The 18,880-nt window shown below is 41.9% G+C and overlaps 1 protein-coding gene across 1 annotated transcript; it reads left to right on the top strand.

Annotated features, from left to right (window-relative positions):
• Positions 1-1,571: 1,571 nt before the first annotated feature.
• LOC101161386 (guanine nucleotide-binding protein G(olf) subunit alpha) lies at positions 1,572-18,823 on the top strand. The gene is made up of 12 exons (XM_023950218.1): positions 1,572-2,557; positions 2,629-2,701; positions 3,561-3,615; positions 4,091-4,210; positions 8,315-8,412; positions 15,975-16,029; positions 16,103-16,176; positions 16,297-16,355; positions 16,429-16,549; positions 16,643-16,773; positions 16,866-16,933; positions 18,531-18,823. Exons 1-12 carry the CDS (start codon positions 2,422-2,424, stop codon positions 18,675-18,677), a joined length of 1,137 nt encoding a protein of 378 aa, XP_023805986.1. The 5' UTR covers positions 1,572-2,421; the 3' UTR covers positions 18,678-18,823.
• Positions 18,824-18,880: the final 57 nt, after the last annotated feature.

Genomic DNA, 18,880 nt, shown 5'->3' with positions numbered 1-18,880 from the left:
CCGCAGAATGCACTGCAGGGCAAATAAACATTTGATCGTTACGCTCATTATGTATTTGTAGCAACTTACTACAACCTTGCTCCAGGTGGTAGGCGGGCGCCTGTGTTTGGCAGCGGAGCCGCCACCAGTGTGTGAATGTGTGTGTGACTGTAAAGCACTTTGTCCTTGTAGGAAGAAAGGCGCTATATAAATATACGCCATTTACCATTTACCATTTTGATAGCAGGCTAATATAGCTAATATAGATACATATTGCATTTGTTCCCTTCATTATAAGGCTTAAATAGGGCTTTTAATATTTTGCGGCTCCAGACATATTTGTTTTTTCATCCAATTTGGCTCTTTCAACATTTTGGGTTGCCGACCCCTAGCTTAAGGCCATTGGTGCAATTGGCTCTAAAATTAGAACAAACGCCGCAGTGTGAAAACAAAAAAAAAAACATAAAGATGTTTTGCTTTAAAATGTATATTAATTTTCAATCAAAATGCTTTCGTTTAGATTCCATGTTATTTCTTTCTCTTGTAAGGTGGATTACCAAAACACTCCATGCTTCTCCTCCCGATCCGGCCCATCTATCGAATTTTAGAACCCTTTATGGCCCACGAGTTGAAAAGTTTGCCTATCGCTGTTAAATACCCTTTGTTGGCAATGACAGCAGTCAAACATTTTCTGTAAGTCTTTACAAGGTTCTACAAAACTGTTGGTGGTATTTTGGTCCATTCCTCCATGCAGATCTCCTCTACAGCAGTGATGTTTTGGTGCTGTTGCTGGGCAACACAGACTTTCAACTCCCTCCAAAGATTTTCTATGGTGTTGAGATCTGGAGACTGGCCAGACCACTCCAGGACCTTGAAATGCTTCTCATGAAGCCACCTCTTTGTTACCCGGGCAACAGTGTGTTTGGGATGGTTGTCATGCTGAAAAACCCAGCCATGTTTCATCTTCAATGTCTTGATGGATTAGGTTTTCACTCTAAATCTGACCATACATGGCTCCATTCATTCTTTCCTTTACACGGATCAGTCGTCCTGGTCTCTTTGCTGAAAAATAACCCAAAGCATGATGCTTCCACCCCCATGCTTTACAGTAGGTCTGGTGTTCTTTGGATGCTGCTCAGCATTCTTTCTCCTCCAAACAGTAGAGTTCTTACCAAAAAGTTCTATTGTGGTTTCATCTGACCATAGGACATTCTCCCAATCCTCTTCTGGATCATCCAAATGCTCTCTAGCAGACTATAGACGGGCCTGCACATGTACTGGTTTTAGCAGGGGGACACGTCTGGCCCTGCAGGGTTTGAGTCCCTGGTGGTGTAGTGTGTTACTGATGGCAGCCTTTGCTGAGGAAATTCGAATATGAGCGCATCCAACATTCAAACTCACACAAACAAAAAAACACACACGAGAAAAACAGAGAATAAACATACCTAAATACACTCTTTCCACACTCCCTTTAGAATTACACAAGTGAGTTTAACTATAAAAAAGAGCAGTAAAATACATATATATATATATACAGTACAGACCTAAAGTTTGGACAAACCTTCTCATTCTCTGTACTGTATATATACTTCTAAATATATACACCAACATAATCTAGTAACTAAACAAATCATTTTCTTGAATTTCTTCTTTGTTGATTTTCAAGCAAAATCCTTTTTCTGGACACCATTTTAATGCATTTACATCAGAAAGACAGACTTCCCTGGTCCCTGGATCAGTATATTGAACAGAACCAAACCGTTCACCTCAAAGACCAGATGTGCAGGTTCAGAACCAGCAGGATGTCTGTTTGCTCTCTGGGGTCATGTCTGGTTCTGCACTGAAATCAGGAGGAAACTGGTTTGTTTTTGTCTCACGCTGCTGTCGTCAGGCAGCTAACTGACATAAGAGGAAAAACAGAAATCCCCTAAGAAAAGCAGGAAGACGACTAATGAGGCTCCTGGACCCCGTGGGGGAGAGAGGGGGCGGACAGGTGGGACACTGAGCTGCTCAGGTGCATTGCTGCTCAACAACAGTCTTTTGAGAGCAGCAGCAGTTTCTGGTTCCGTGGTTTTTTCTCCTGGACTTCATGGACGGCGGAAGGACGGATTTGGCTGGACCTTTGGAGCTGTGACACGTTGCTTTATCGAGTACAACTGCAGGTCAGTGAACAGGGCTGAAGTGGGAAGGGCTGCTGCCGCTACCCCAGAAAGCCCACGAGTCCACGGACCTGACTTTCGCTTCTCTGGAGTTTTAATGTTTTCCAGCCTTCACATTTCACCCTGTCTCCTCTTCTGATCTCTGCATGAAGAATCAAAGTTTGTCATACTGACACTAATGTTGATGAAGAGTAACGGGAGTTTTTCAAGAGTTCTTTGGTTGTTTTTAGAAGGCTTTGCTCTCGTTTCACTCTTGTTTGGTGATTTCATGGTTTAGGGTAAGATGGGCTGCCTGGGAGGACAGACGGATGAAGAACGCCTCGATGAGAAAGCAAAACGGGAGACCAACAAGAAGATTGAGAAGCAGCTACAAAAGGAGAGGCAGGCCTATAAGGCTACCCACCGCCTGCTGCTGCTAGGTGATGCATATCTTTCTGACCGCCTGTCCATTTGTCTCTCCTTGCTTCATTATCTGTATGTTTTTCTGTAGGTGCAGGAGAGTCTGGCAAAAGCACCATTGTAAAGCAGATGAGGATTCTTCATGTAGACGGCTTCAATGCTGAGTGAGTTACAAATGTATTCCTATGCCTGGTTTCTGTCCCTCATTAGTGGGGTCCAAAATCTCTGGATTTAAATGCTGGTATGTTCTGTTGTCTTGAACTTGTGGCGTTAAAGATGTTGGATTAAAGTCCAGAATTTGTGAAGGGGTTGTGAACAGGTTTTCAGAAACCCAAACCTACCTGGTGTTGATTTCCTCGATCTCGCCTCGGTTTATTTTGTCAAAGAAAAGCCACATGGCAGGTTTGTTGGAAAACTTGAACTCTGGTCCTTGCGGCCTGGAGTTGGTCACTTGTGATCTAGAATCTAGAACCGCTTGTATAAACCTTATGGGATCAGAAGATTTATGATACACTTTAAAATTTGTAGAGCCTAGAACTTCTGCGTTGAATGTAGATGTTATGGAAACTCCCAAAACTTGAAATATGGTAGGTTTAAGAAGATTATTTGTTCATAGTTGATGTTGTGGGGTGCAGAGTCTCTGCGACACAGGGAAGCTTTTATGCTGTCTAGATTCTCTCAAATCAAATATGTTTTGGGGTCCAAAATCTCTTTAATTAAGGGTTTGTACGTCTTTATGTCTGAAACTTTGTTTTTAATCTAGACTCTGTGGTATTCATTACTTTTATGAAATCTAGAGGGTGTGGTCTCCAGAACCTTTGTGCTGGATTGTAGATTTGCTTTGATCCAGAGAAACATTTCAAATCAAAGATGTCATTCGTATCCCATGTTTTCCCAATTCTAATGATAGCAGTAAAGTGTGGTTTCTTATAATGTGGATTTGCTATTGCTTAGTTCATTTGAGATTCAGACATTTTAACAGTAATTTTGCTGACTCTCAAACTCACTGTTTTTTTTCCCCAGAGAAAAGCAGGAAAAGGTTCAGGACATCAGAAAAAATATTAAGGACGCTATTGTGGTAGGTCACTCCACTCAAATACACGTTTAAGTTCAAAATTGTTATTAAATACTTTATGAAAGATTGATTTCTACTTTACAAGAGTCACTGCAGAGGTACATGAAAATGATGAACTTTGATCCAGTCCACATCCAAGCCTCAGGGACCTGAAGGCAGACCTTCAGGGAATTGAACCTCCGCAAATCAAAGACCAAAGTTCCTCCAGAGCCACAAGACACTTAGCACAAGAAACAGGACAGAGACTTTCTGAAAGAGGAGCCACAGCTGCTGGACGATGTGGAATCATGGACTGGTCAAAGTCCAGACCTCAATCTGATGTTTTTGTAGCTCAGGAAAACAGTGCAGTCAGTGTGTCCCTTGAAGATAAATTCACTAAAGAAATACTGGGTTCTCCTTCTGTTGCTGTCTTTAACACAAATGAAGACATCGTCTCGTGCAGTTTGGTTTTCTTACAAACTCTTACTGTGTGTTTCAGACCATCGTATCAGCAATGAGCATGCTGACTCCACCCGTTCCTCTTGGTAACCCTGCCAATCAATTCCGATTGGACTACATAAAGAGCATCGCTCCACTGTCTGACTTTGAATACACAGAGGTAACCCCGTGATGTGCAAACACACCCAAATCTGTGCTGACATGTGTGTATGTTTATAAAAATGTCATGATTTGTTGGGCTGTAATTACAGATGATTATTTCATGCAGTCAACTTGAATATTCAAAAATGTGTGTATCATTGCTCACTGTGTTTTCAACACTTAACATAATCCCACAGAATTAAACCTCCAGGATTTGGATCCTGATCTGAAATTGTTTTTTTCAAACCAAATTTGATTCTAAAGTTTGGGATTTGGTGATTGAATCCTTTCTTTGATCCATCTTAAATGCTTCTGTTGGGTAGTTCAAAACTTGAATTGAATGAAGTGAATCCTGGATCAGTTTGATCTTGAAAATGAGGATTATTCTGATCCCAGCTGAGAGGAGGACCTGAGACTGATCCTGTATTTGCTTCTCTCTCTTATATTTATTTGTTTCCCCTCAAAAAAGAGAAAATATGTGAATTTAGAAAATCTATACTGAGACCTAATTTTCATAGACACAAAACAAATCTGTCACAATGTTCTAATTAGGTTTATATATATTTATATATTTTTACATTATTATTAATTTTTTAAATAATAGAACCCGCATAGAACGTGACGTTTTATTCCGCCGTTCTGCAGTATGTGCCCCGACCTGAAACTCTCTAATAAAAACTGTGATCTGTTATGTCAGACCGGGGGATTTGTTCATCTGGATCACTTTAATCCTGATCCAAAGTTTTGAAATATTCGACCTAAGAGCCTTTGGGTTTGGAGGTCGTGAATGTATGCTAAAGGTTCGACACCATGCTCTTCTAAAGCCTTTTACAGTAAAAAAAATAACTATGTATATGATAATAGAGCTCCTTTGGCACACAAAATTATTTATTATTAAATATAAGTAATTTTCCTGAGTTCTTTTCCAACTGGAAAGTAAGACGACTCGATCTCTGAGGTTCCGCCCTGTGAGAGCTGCCCATTTCATGACGTCAACATGAGTCAGCCTCAGCAGCGTCTGTGTTTCGCCCACGAAAACAAACATCCAAACTTGTGCAAAGATGGATTTGCATATTGTGCATTTTAAGGAAAGCGTTTTGACGATTACCTGTATATCCACTGAGAAAGTGGGTGTGTGTGTTAGCCTGGGGGCGGAGCTGGCAGCGCAGACTTTTCCTGGAAGGTGCGGTTTTCATTGGTCTACATTACAATGTGAGAAGCAACTCGTTTTCGAGGATTGGGACGGGCTGCTGCTCGGAGCGCAGGTTATCAGAGGAATGCTCAGGAATGCATGAACGGATCAAAAGGCCACTTTAGGGTTTCTTTTCAGTAGGAAAGAACATTAAATTACACTTAAAAAGCTCCAAATTTGATTTTGGATGGTATAGGCCCTTTAAGTGGTGTTACAGTAAGATGTTAACTTCTACTGTTTCAAGCAAATTTGCAAAGAACCTAAACAAGATAATCTCCTCCTTCACCTTCTCTCTCCTTTGAGTTTATCACATGTGGAGCCGCAAAGCCTAACGGGGGAAAACACTTCAGTTTCTGCAAAACACAGCTGTAACAAATACCCTGATGGATCCACAGACTCACACATGTAGACAAACCCACACACAAACGTACACAGCTGAACACTTACATGTGCACACACACTCGTACCTAACAGTTGCACGCATACTTTAAGACTTTTAGACTTTAAGTACGCAGACAGACTGCCACTCAGGCGTAAAACATGCACACGTTTAGAGATACACAAACGTGCAAAAAATGTTGCCAAGGTTCGTACACAAACACACAGTTACACAGGTGGATACATGCACTTGTACAGGTGCATTTCCGGAGACAGATGCTAATAAACACACATTGTGTTGTGCTCATAAGCTTACAGACCCTAGAAGGTTTCATGATTTCTTGATCATTTTTCAGAGAATTTCAATGATAACACAATTTTTTTTAGTTAGTGGTTCGGAGAAGCGTTTTTTCGTTTAAACATTCTATTTACTCTTTTTAAATCATGAATACAAAAACCTCCCAAATGACCCTGTTCAAAAGTTTACATATCTTGATGACTTTGTTCAGAAAACATGCACACAATCTGATCCAAAAGGGTTTGTACGGCAGCTAAAGATAACCTTCCTCACCTGTGACCCGTTTGTCTGTCATCAGTGAGTGTGCACAAAAGGTCTTTCCTGAGTTTCTGGGCTCCCAAGAGACCCTTGCCCCCTTATCCAGTGTTGCACTGACATTTCTGGATCCTGACCCATGGGGAAAGCTAAATGGCTGTTAAAAAACGCACGGGAAAAGGTAACTGAGCTGTACAAAACAACGAAAGGGATTGAAGAAGATTGGCAGTCAGCAGGATTCTGATGAAACCAAACCACGGTGGCAAACATTTGTGCCAGAAAAATCGTTAAAGATGCAAACAAAAACACACAAATAATCCAGCTGTGATCCAGGACTCTCAAAAGTATGCTGTGGATGTTTCCTGATGTAAAATAAGGAGGCATGAATAAAAATGGGCTGCATTGTCGAGCCACCAGTCTTTTTTTGGCATAAATGTCACAAAATAAGCTTACAAAATACTAAACAGGAGAGAGACACGCCTCCAAACTTTCAGACCAAAGTCCTTTGGAGAGATGAGACCACGACTGAACTTTTTGGTCACAACCATAAACGCTCCATTTGGAGAGGAGTCAACAAGGCCTATGATGTAAAGAACACTGTTCCTTCTGTGAAACACGGAGGCGGATGGCTGATGGTTTGGGGATGTGTGAGCTACAACGGCTCAGGAGACTTGGTCTGAATGATGGTGAGATGAATGCAGCTCATTATCAGAAGATACTGGAGGAACACTTGCACTTCTGCTCAGAGGCTGCACATGGGACACTTTTGGACATTTCAACATGAGAAGGATCCAGAACACAAGGCCAAGTCCACCTGTCTCTGGTTCCAACAGACTGAGGTGAAGGTTCAGCGTCCTGACCTCAATAATGTTGAGACCGTCTGGGGAGATTTCAAACGAGCCATTCAAGCAAGACAGCCCAAGAATTTAAAGGAACTTGAGGTTTTCTGGCTAGAAGAATGGGATGCTTTACCATCAGAGAAAATGAAGAACCTTGTCCACAACGACCACGAAAGACTTCAAGATGGTATCGATGCAAAAGGAGGCAATTCAAGGTTTAAGAACTGGAGTATGTACACTTTATATCTCTGTTGTTATGATTTAAAAAAAATAAACAGAATTTTTTGACAATAAATGGCTAAAGTTTTTGTGTTATCATTCATATTCCATATTCCATTTTTGCACAAACGTGAATGGCAAAAACACAAACACACCCAGTTGGTGAAACGTATCCATGTTCACAGACACACAAACTTTCTCAGGTGTGCAAACAGGTACACAAACACACACAGAATGGTGGAAACACACATCTAGGTACAAAACGCCCACATAGGTACACAAACGAACACATATACAAGTAATAAAACACACACATGTGAAAACACACACAGGCATGTTGTGGTGTCTCCTGGCAGACAGCAGTACCTGATGCTCTTTGTGTCTCAGGAGTATTTGTGGGTTTGTTTGTTGTAATGATGGTAATGACGTGATGTAACAAGTTCACATGAGACACAAACAGGCTCAGGGCAAAACACAGAAAGTAACGCTGATGGTTTCACATTTACCATCTTCCAAACATTTGGGCCACCGTGATTTCACAGCGTTAACAGCTGTCTGTTGTAACGTAGAACGCCACTCCCACTCTGAGAGTTTTCAGAGAAATCAGTACTGTGGTCAAAAGCCTTTAAGCTGCAGCGCTGAGCAGACCAGAACTGGGTGTGAAGACCTGCAGGGGTGTGCATCTTCTGACTGCAGGGTCCTGGACAGCAATAGATGAGGATTCTGGAGCACAGCTTTGTAACTGTGTTTAGTTTGGGTCCAGTGGACAAAGCTGTCTGTCATGCTCATTCTCGACAGCCTTTTCAGTTTTAAGATGTCCCATGATATTCAAAAAAGAAGTCAGTCATGATCAGAAATCACTCCAGACCTTCAGCTGTATTTGTCATTTACAACATTTCTAATGCAAATACTGCTGCTGAACTCTTGTGTGTTTGTTGCCAGGACTTTTTTGAGCATACTCAGAAGCTGTGGGAGGACGATGGCGTGAAGGCCTGCTTCGAGCGTTCCAACGAATACCAGCTGATTGACTGCGCTCAGTAGTAAGACAACACACGGACACATTGATGCACACCTTTTTTTATACATAATTGTCTTTGTTTCAATTCAGTTTGTGTTTTTTTGTTTAACAGCTTTTCAGTTCATTTCTAGCAGAATCTGGAATCTTCTGCAGGCTACCAAAGACAATGCCGTGAAAAAAATAGCTTTGGGGTCATTTCCTTTCAAATTGATTTGAAGTTTTCATGAACAGCTGCACGTGGAAACGGCTCCCTGTAAATCCACAGCCCTGACTTTCAAAGATTCTGGTTTCAACTCTTTCCTTCTGTTCTCTATCTGATGGGTACCAAAACTTGAAAGTTGTATTTACAGGTTTTGTTCCAGACACCACATCCATATTAGGATGTTGCAGTTATGCTTAGTTGTGAAATAAACAAACATTTGTTAGTATGATGTCTAACAGACTGATGCTTCAAATGTATTAAAGTGATGAATTTAAGAACCTCTTCCACCCCCCCCCCCCCCCACCCCCACCCCCCCCACACACACACACACGCTTCTCTCCTGAAACATGTGAAAACAGTAACTGTCCATGAGTGCACATCATGAATCAAATCTCAGGCTGGACACTACCACGAAGTGTGTTGTGTCTGAGTTGGTCAAAAAGGGGGGGGGGGGGGGGATATTGCATTGGGGGGGTATTCCAGAAAGCAGGTTATGCTAGCTCCCACGGTAAGTTTGAGGCTAAGGAAGTTGATAACCTCAGCTTTTGGTTCCAGAAATGGAGGTATGTTTCAGGGTAGGTCAAGTTGCCATAGCAACTCATGCTCTGAACATAACCTGGTCTGGAGCAGCTTTAGTTAAAGGTTAGTTTGTTTTCAGAGAGGTGAAGCAGCATGGCGTGTCCATTTGAAGATGATTTAGTGGATGAAGAAGCCCAGATAATACTTTTTCCACCATGAGAGGGTGATAAGACCACATATGCATGTTGGAAAGATAAACTTTTTACTTTGATCTAACTTAATTATTTGCTTCAGTTAAGATAATAAAAATCTTTTTTTTTTTGTTGAGTCAGTTTAAAAATAACACGTAGTTATCAGACAGTTATTTTACTTTCATTCAAATTAATTCAATTAAGTAGGTGTAACTTTGGTGCTGCTGTTAGATCGGCACCGCAAGGGATTGTGGGATATCATTCCCTTTGCCTGTCTGGATGGATTTGGGTTTAAGTGTGGCTTTTTGTCCAAATGTGTTTAGTTGTTTAGCTGTTTTACTGTGTTTTGCCAAGTTATTTTGTCCTACTTTGCTCAAGTCTCTGCACCATGAGGGAGAGGGAGGAAGAGGATGATGAGTTTATAAAGCACCCCTACGGTTACTTGGTATATTGACAATGTTGGAAAATTCCTAAACGAATGAAAGCACCGTGCACAAACTGTTTTGTTCTTTTTATTGTTATAAAAATGAGGATCTGCCGGCTCAAACTTAGACATATGAGAGTTCAAGAATTTGAATTCATTACGATGGAAAAAAGATTAATTGAATTGGAGTAATAAGACATCTAGTTAAATATGTAAATTTGAGTTGTATGAGCAATTATTGAGTTTTATAGACGTAAGAAATTAGGTTGAGTAAATTTAACTGAATTACTTGTTACCAAACAAGTAATTGGCAAAATTGGATAAGTTATATATATATATATATATATATATATATATATATATATATATATATATATATATATATATATATATATATATATATATATATATGCGTCAAATGAAAATGGAAATAAGATCAAAAACTCGTGCGTTTACTTTGTCTTTTCTTCTACTACAAGCAGAAACTCTTTCTTTTACTGATGATGCAGCCGTGTTACTTTTTTGATGGACGTATAATCTTCATTCGCCGTCATTAATCTCAGACTCAGTCTCACTAAAGTGTAGCGCTTTCTTTTTTTCTCCACAAGTTTCCATGGTGACTCCGGATATCGGCGATCCATTGAGAATGTCTTTATGTACCTGCTGTGCACGAGCATTAACCCAGGGTTAACTTTGATTTGATCATCGCTTTATCTCTATCAATCTATCTATATATCTAGCTCACATGTGTCAAACTCAAGGCCCGCGGGCCAAATGTGGCCCTCCATGTCATTTGATGTGGCCTGCAGGGGCATAAAAGTTTTTTATTTCTTAAAATAAAAAATTAAAATTTGATGTGTATGTATTCATATCTAGGAGGAATTGGACTGGAAATATAGGATTGGGCAACTATACATTAGGACTTAAACACTGTCCATTTAACCTAACCTGACAGAATGAAATGTAAAAGGATTTATGCTAGAGTAACAAGCAAACATGTGTTTTCTATGCAACTGTAATTTTCACTTTAAAAAGTTATTATAAATAAATATTGAGTTATTTAACAATCATTTAAGGAGAAGTTACATTCATTTTTCATTACATTCAGTTACATGTATAAATTATATCTGGCCCTTTGAGGACAGCCACTATGCTGATGTGAAAATGAGTTTGACACTCCTGATCTAAACCATTTTTTTGGTATTGGTTGATACGATTCAATTCTGCCTCAGACAGATCGATCTGTTTCGATCCTAGGAATAGAAATCGATTCATCAATTTATGGAATAATTATTACACCCTTGACATATACATTGAATATATTCATGTAAGAAAGAATCTCAGGTATGAAGAACTGGACAGGACCGGGTTCTGACATGATACATGCCTACTGGCTAAAGAAACTCACTGCCCTCCAGGAGTCCCCCGCAGCACAAATCAACCAGCTGCTAAGAGATGGGACTCACCCCGAATGGCTAACGGAAGGGCGAACGATTTATTTCAAGGTGATGCTCTGTCCCCACTGCTGTTCTGCATAGGTCTGAAACGAATGAACCGAACTGAACTCACCGAACCCATACATTTGTCATACATTTGACCCAATATATCTTTAAAAGAGTAATTATCTAGACTAAAATAAAACACCAGGACTCAAAATTCCTTTAGATCTAACATGATGAGTCAATCCATTTTAAATCATGTTTTTTATCCATATAGAAAGACTTGTTATGTGAGACACGTTTTGTTCAGACTGCTACAAAAGCAAATAACTACAAACTTACCAACCTCATCTGTTCATTAAAACTAGGAGATGAGCTCCAATTAGAAATTGAAAGGCCCCAAAGTTTCTGTGTCACAGACGAGATCTGTTTTCTTTTTGTGCTCGTCACAATATCACCAGTCTGTTCTGTTCTTCCACTGACTTTATCCACAAAGATTACAGAGGAAACCGTTGGATGTAGTTCTATTAACCAGCATGGAGGATAGATCCTCATAGGAGATCAGACAAGACCCAAGGTGTAGATCTACCACACCAGACAAGACCCAGGGTGTAGATCTACCACACCAGACAAGACCCAGGGTGTAGATCTACCACACCAGACAATACCTAAGGTGTAGATCTACCACACCAGACAAGACCCAAGGTGTAGATCTACCACACCAGACAAGACCCAAGGTGTAGATCTACCACACCAGACAAGACCCAAGGTGTAGATCTACCACACCAGACAAGACCCAAGGTGTAGGCTGTGTAAAGAGGCGCCTGAAACAACCCAGCACATAACTGCAGGATGTAAGATGCTGGCAGGGAAAGCATACATGGAGCGCCACAATCAAGTTGCTGGAAAAATATACAGAAGAACTTAAGACTTAGAAGAACTGGAGAAAGCATGGAAAGTGGAGGTGACAGTGGTGCCTGTGGTAATTGGAGCACTCGGGCAGTAACCCCCAAGCTGGAGGAGTGGCTACAACAGATCCCTGGAAAGACCTCAGATCTGAGTCCAGAAAAGCGCAGTACTTGGAACAACTAAGACACTGCAGGACCTTTAAGCTCCCAGGCCTCTGGTAGAGTACCCGAGCTCTATAAATTCAAGTGAATAAGTATATGAACTCCTCTGACATTTTCATCATGGGTGCATGTTCACTGTGAGAGACATGATCTAAAACAATCTGGAAATCCCATTGGATTATTTTTTTAAATAATTGATTTATATGCTTCTGCTGCAAAGAAGTATTTGAACTTCTTTCTCTTTGGGCTTTTCCCATCAGGGGTCGCCACAGCGAATCCTTTTCCACCTCACTCTATCATGAACATCTTCTACCCTAACATTAGCCAACTTCATGTCCTCTGTTAAGACATCCATATACCTCCTCTTTGGCCGTCCTCTTGCCCTCCTGCCAGGCAGCTCCATCTCCAACATCCTTCTACCAATATATCCACTATCCCTCCTCTGAACATGTCCAAACCATCTCAGTCTGGCTTCTCTGACTTTGTCGCTAACACAGGCAACATGAGCCGTCCCTCTGATGTACTCGTTCCTTATCCTGTCTAACCTGGTCACTCCTAAGGAGAACCTCAACATCTTCATCTCTGCTACCTCCATCTCAGCCTCTTGTCTCTGTCTCACTGCTACCGTCTCTAACCCATAGAGCAGAGCTGGTCTCACCACTGTCTTGTACACCTTTCCTTTGAGTCTTGCTGGCACTCTTCTGTCACACAACACTCCTGACACTTTCCTCCACCTGCTCCAACCTGCCTGCACTCGCCTCTTCACCTCTTTTCCACACTCCCCATCACACTGAACTGTTGACCCCAAGTACTTAAACTCCTGCACCTTCTTCACCTCAGCCCCCTGTAACCTACCGCTTCTACCTTGATCCCTCTCGTTCAGACACATGTATTCTGTCTTACTACGACTGACCTTCATGCCTCTTCTTTCCAGAGCAAACCTCCACCTCTCTAGCTGTTCCTCCACCTGCTCTCTACTCTCACTGCAAATAACAATGTCATCCGCAAACATCATTGTCCAGGGAGATTCCTGTCTTACCTCGTCTGTCAGCCTGTCCATCAGCATAGCAAACAAGAAGGGACTCAAAGCTGATCCTTGGCGTAGTCCCACCTCCACCTTGAACTCCTCTGTCTGACCTACAGCACATCTCACCACCGTCATACTTCTCTCATACATGTCCTGAACTACTCTGACATACTTCTCTGCCACTCCAGACGACCTCATACAGTACCACAGTTCCTCCCTCGGCACCCTGTCATACGCCTTCTCTAAATCTACGAACACACAATGCAGCTCCTTCTGACCTTCTCTGTACTTTTCCATCAACATTCTCAAAGCAAAAATGGCATCAGTGGTGCTTTTACGGGGCATGAAACCATACTGCTGCTCACAAATCTCCACCTTCTTCCTAAGCCTGGCTTCCACTACTCTTTCCCACAGCTTCATTGTGTGGCTCATCAACTTTATTCCTCTATAGTTGCTGCAGTTCTGCGTGTCACCCTTGTTCTTAAAGATCGGAACCAGAACGCTTCTCCTCCATTCCTCAGGCATCTTCTCACTCTCTAGAATCCTATTGAACAACCTCGTTAGAAATTCCACTGCTGTCTCTCCTAAGCACTTCCATACCTCCACAGGTAGGTCATCAGGACCAACGGCCTTTGCGCTCTTCATCCTTTTCAGAGCCTTCCTAACCTCATCCTTTCCAATCTCTGCTACTTCCTGCTCCACAACAACCACATCTTCCTCCCTTCTTTCCCTGTCATTTTCCTCGTTCATCAGCTCCTCAAAATACTCCTTCCATCTTTTCTGAGAAAATCAATGTTAATATTATTTCCATTAGCTTTTGTGATTCCACAGGTCAAACATTTCCTGTAGTTTTTAAGCAGGTTTGCTAATACTGCAGGAAGGATTTTGGCCCCCTCCTCCTAACAGATCCCTTCTAGATCAGTCGGGCTTCTGGACTGTCACTGGGTTGTCCCTCTAAAGATTTTCTATTGGGTTGAGCAGACTGGCCAGGCTACTCCAGAACCTTGATGTGGTTCTTATGGAGCTACTCCTTGGTTCTCCTGGCTGTGTGCTTCGGGTCATTGTCCTATTGGAAGACCCAGCCACGCCTATCTTCAATGCTCTACCTGAGGGAAGGAGGTTGTTCCCCAAAATCTCACGAATTAAGACCACAAAGTTCTATTTTGGTCTCATCTGACCACATGACTTTCTCCCATGATTCCTCTGGATCGTCCAAATGGTGATTGGCTTCAGACGGGTCTGGACGTGTGCTGGTTTAAGCAGGGGAACCTTCCAAGTCGTGCATACAAATCGTGACTTCTTAGTGGATTACCAACTGTAACCATGGAAACGGTGGTCTTTTCAGTTCAGTGACCAGCTCCTCCCATGTAGTTTTGGGCTGAGTCCTCACCTTTCTTAGGACCATTGAGACCCCACCAGGTGAGATCTTGCATGGAGCCCCAGTTCAGGGAGATTGACAGTCATGTTTAGCTTCTTCCATTTTCAAAGAATTGCTCCAACAGTGGATCTTTGTGCACCAAGCTGCTTGGTAATTGCCCCGTAGACCTTTCTGGCCTTGTGAAGGTCTACAGTTTGGTCTCTGGTGTCTTTGGACAGCTCTTTGGTCTGGACCATGTTAGTAGTTGGAGTCTTACTGGTTGTATGGGGTGGACAGGTGTCTTTATGCAGCTAACCACCTCAAACAGGTGCTTCTGATTTAGGAGAATAAGTGGAGTGGAGGTGGACTATTTAAAGGTGGACTAACAGGTCTCTGAGGGCCAGAATTCTAGCTGATAGACGGGGTTCAAATACTTATTTGTAGCAGACCAATAAATAATTTTAAAAATCCTGCAATGCAAGTTTCAGAATTTTGCTTTACGTTATGTCACAGAAACACTGCGAAAGCAGCTTTCCTTTGAACACGACAATTTATTTCAAAAACAGAGTTGAACTAAATTGTGAAGAAAGTGCAGCTATTCAGTGAAAAGAATAGAGACAGTAAAAAAAATTTTATGATTGGTTTCTCCAGTTCTGGTCCAAATTCTGAAGACTATACAGCTTTAGAAATGCAACTTTTTTGTTGCAGTATTCCTTGCCAATACATGAATTAACCAGTTGTGCTTCATCACCAGCTTGACAGTAGGCTACAACGCCTGAAAAGGTGGTTGATTTCAAACACTTCACGGCTTATGTTGATTCAATTAGTGAAAACAGCTGAAAAAATTAGCTTGAAGTTCTACAGTTTTACAATCGTTGTGTAATCCTTGTGCTATCCTATGCACTTTAACGTTGGGAGTTGGGTCATCTAGACCCACTAGACAGTGCTCTGAACCTTTTTTCTTCAATGATTTGTGATCTTCACTGGTGTCCATGGATTACATGAAATCTTTCCACCTTTATCCACCTTTGTCATGGTAGGGAGAACACGTCAATGGAGGGGGGGGGGGGGGGGGGTCATCTAAGAAAGCACAAGGGGTTAAAAAAATAACAATTTGGCAAGTATAAATTTTCAGAGGCCAGAAAGTTTGTCCCTTTTGTTTAAAACAAAATACATTTTTATTTAAAAAAAACTGCATTTTTAAAGATGTCTTTCTTCAATACTTGAAGAGTGACAAAAATGTAAGCAAACGAACTGGAACTGGGCCAAACGCCTCATCACATTGTTGTATGTTGCTGGAAACGTACAGTGTTGGTCGGTGAGGATGTAATCATCTGCTTCTCTCCATGTTTCAGCTTCCTGGACAAGTTAGAGTGCATCAGGAGGCCTGATTACTCGCCCACTGACCAGGTAACAAAAACCCTGAACAACCTGGCTGCTGTTCTCGACTGAAACAGATCCCACGCCTGTTCTTTTCCTGCAGGATTTGCTACGCTGCAGAGTTTTGACCTCAGGAATCTTTGAAACTAGGTTCCAGGTGGATAAAGTCAACTTCCAGTAAGTAAAAATGGGAGAACCCAGACGCTCCACTGTGCATGCTCAGTCTGCTTTGACATCCCAGAATTCTAATGGAAACAGTAAATGATAGTGTTTGACGAGCAAGTCTCTTTGTGTCAGCATGTTTGATGTTGGTGGTCAGAGGGATGAGCGAAGAAAGTGGATCCAGTGTTTTAATGGTAGGAAATTCACCGTTTTTTCCAACGTGTAAATTGCCAGCATGGTCAGAACCGGCTCTGCATTCATCCTCAGATGTAACTGCAATCATCTTTGTGGCAGCCAGCAGCAGCTACAACATGGTGATCAGAGAGGACAACTCCACCAACCGCCTCAGAGAGTCGCTCGACCTTTTCAGATCTATTTGGACCAACAGGTGAGGCTGCAGAAGACCTTTCCGCTTTGGGATTGGCTGTGGAGCCCTTGTGATGGGCAGCAAAACGCCTGTTTGTTTTGTGATGGACTGCAGATTTCTGAAGACCATCTCGGTGATCCTGTTCCTAAATAAACAGGACATGTTGGCAGAGAAGATTCTGGCTGGAAAATCCAAATTGGAGGATTATTTTCCGGAGTATAAAAACTATCAGGTCCCCGCAGATGGTAAAAGGCACTCGCGTCTTCCCCCTCTCCCAAACACTTGTCACGAAAACCGAGTGTGAGCTCTGCTCCCTAACCTGTACATCTGTATGCAGGTGTTCCAGATGCTGTTGAAGACCCACAGGTCACTCGAGCAAAGTTCTTCATCAGGGATGAATTTCTGGTGAGGGTGACGAAGATTTCCATGACTACAATGAGAATGTTAATGACAGTCATGAGAACAGTGATAATGAAGAGAGCCAAGGTATTGAAAGACAGTAAGAATGTTAATTTCTGTGATAATTACCAGAGGACAGTGATGGTAATGATGAAAGTAAGAACTATGTAGATGATGACATTCCTAATGACAGTGCTGTTGATGATGTGGAAGACGGTTTAGAATATTAAGTAAAAAATGCATTTCTTTTTAAGAACTAGGTGTGATTCCTGAAAGCAGTGCTTTAGTCAGTCATTTATAAGCTGCTGCTGGTAGAGTGAAGGAGTAGGAGCAAACAGAGTGGCGGATATTACCACATAGTGAGGTGGGCCGACTCTTTTCTAGACCAATCAGAAGGCTCCTATGAGCAAGATATATATAAAACATAGATTTCATCCAAATTCATGTTACAAAATATTCTATAAATAACCACAAGGTGGTGCCAAAAAGCTACTTTTATGTGTTTACACTAGACCACTGAAGTAACACACCACCTATGGACAGTTGGTGTTAACCTTGTTGAGCCTAACGGTCACTCATTAAGAAAGTATTGTTTAAAATTGGTCAGGCTGGGCTGATCAGTGGAGGAGTTTTAGGACTGCAAAGTTGACGACCACGCCTCTCTAAACTGCATTATGTGTTTTAGGAAAATAGTGAGGAGTTGAGTAAGATGAGTGGTACCGTTGGGTTTGTGGCGGTTTAAATGGGCTGAAACGATCAGCTAAAGTTCTTTAAAAAGTATCTCAAACAAAAAATCCAAAGTGGCAGAAAACCTAGAATGCTTGAAGTAGGCAGACCAATTTCTAAAGTTTTTCTAGTATTGGAGGATTCTGAGGGTTGAAAAAAACGACAGTTTTTGTGAGATTAAGGCCCAAATGCATTTTGTTCTACATCTGACCACATGGTGGTGCTTTTGAGCCAGCTTTGATACAGCTTGGGAAGACAATTCTGAAGTTATTGCTATAACATTACCTTAAGTAGTTTTTAAATTATATTTTGTCCTATTGATTTTCTATGGGGGTACAGGGGTTAGGGCCTTACAGCAATAAGGTTCAAGTCCCAGCTATGACCCTTGTGTGTGGAGTTTACATGTTCTCCCCGTGCATGTGTGGTTTCTCTCCAGGGACTTGGGCTTCCTCCCACCAACCAAAAACATGCTTCATGTGTTCATTCATTCCTCTAAATTGTCCCTAGGTGGGAATGTGAGTGCATGGGAGTGGGATTGTGGCCCTGCAACAGACTGGCGACCCGTCCAGGAAGAGCCCTTGCCTTGCCCAACAGTGGTCGTGTTAGGCCCCAGCAGCCCCGTGACCCCGAAAGGGATAAAACGAGTTCAGAAAATAAATAAACAATATGAAAAAGTACCAAAAGTAACAGCACACTATTCCCTGTAGAGCTTTACAAACGACAAGTGATCTTAAGGTTTCTTTCAAATAGTGACGGAATAAACTATGATCATAAGGTTTCAGAAAGAGATGGGACAACAAACTGGCTGCTTTCAATAGTCAGACAGCGACGATACTCCCAGGTTGGGGCTAATCCTGCTAAACATCTTGTATTTCAGAGGATCAGCACGGCCAGCGGTGACGGCAAACATTACTGTTACCCGCACTTCACCTGCGCCGTGGATACGGAGAACATCCGTCGAGTCTTCAATGACTGCCGGGACATCATCCAGAGAATGCACCTACGGCAGTATGAGCTCCTCTGATTGGCTGCTGCATCTAGAAGCTATAGTAAAACTTGTGGTATGTCATCAGGGCTGATAGGTGATCAATGCAGGTAGATTTTCATGTTCTTGATGTGATCAGTTACATTTATAAATTTGGGGCACCGGTTTGACCCTTGTGCTATCTTAGATGACCCCCCCCCCCCCCCCCTTACATTGACGTGTTCTCTCTACCACGACAAAGG

The sequence above is a fragment of the Oryzias latipes genome, chromosome 20 (assembly GCF_002234675.1).
Source record: "Oryzias latipes chromosome 20, ASM223467v1".
Taxonomy (NCBI): Eukaryota; Metazoa; Chordata; class Actinopteri; order Beloniformes; family Adrianichthyidae; genus Oryzias; species Oryzias latipes.
Note: the sequence above shows the minus strand (reverse complement) of the source record. Positions and strands in the feature narration are given on the sequence as shown.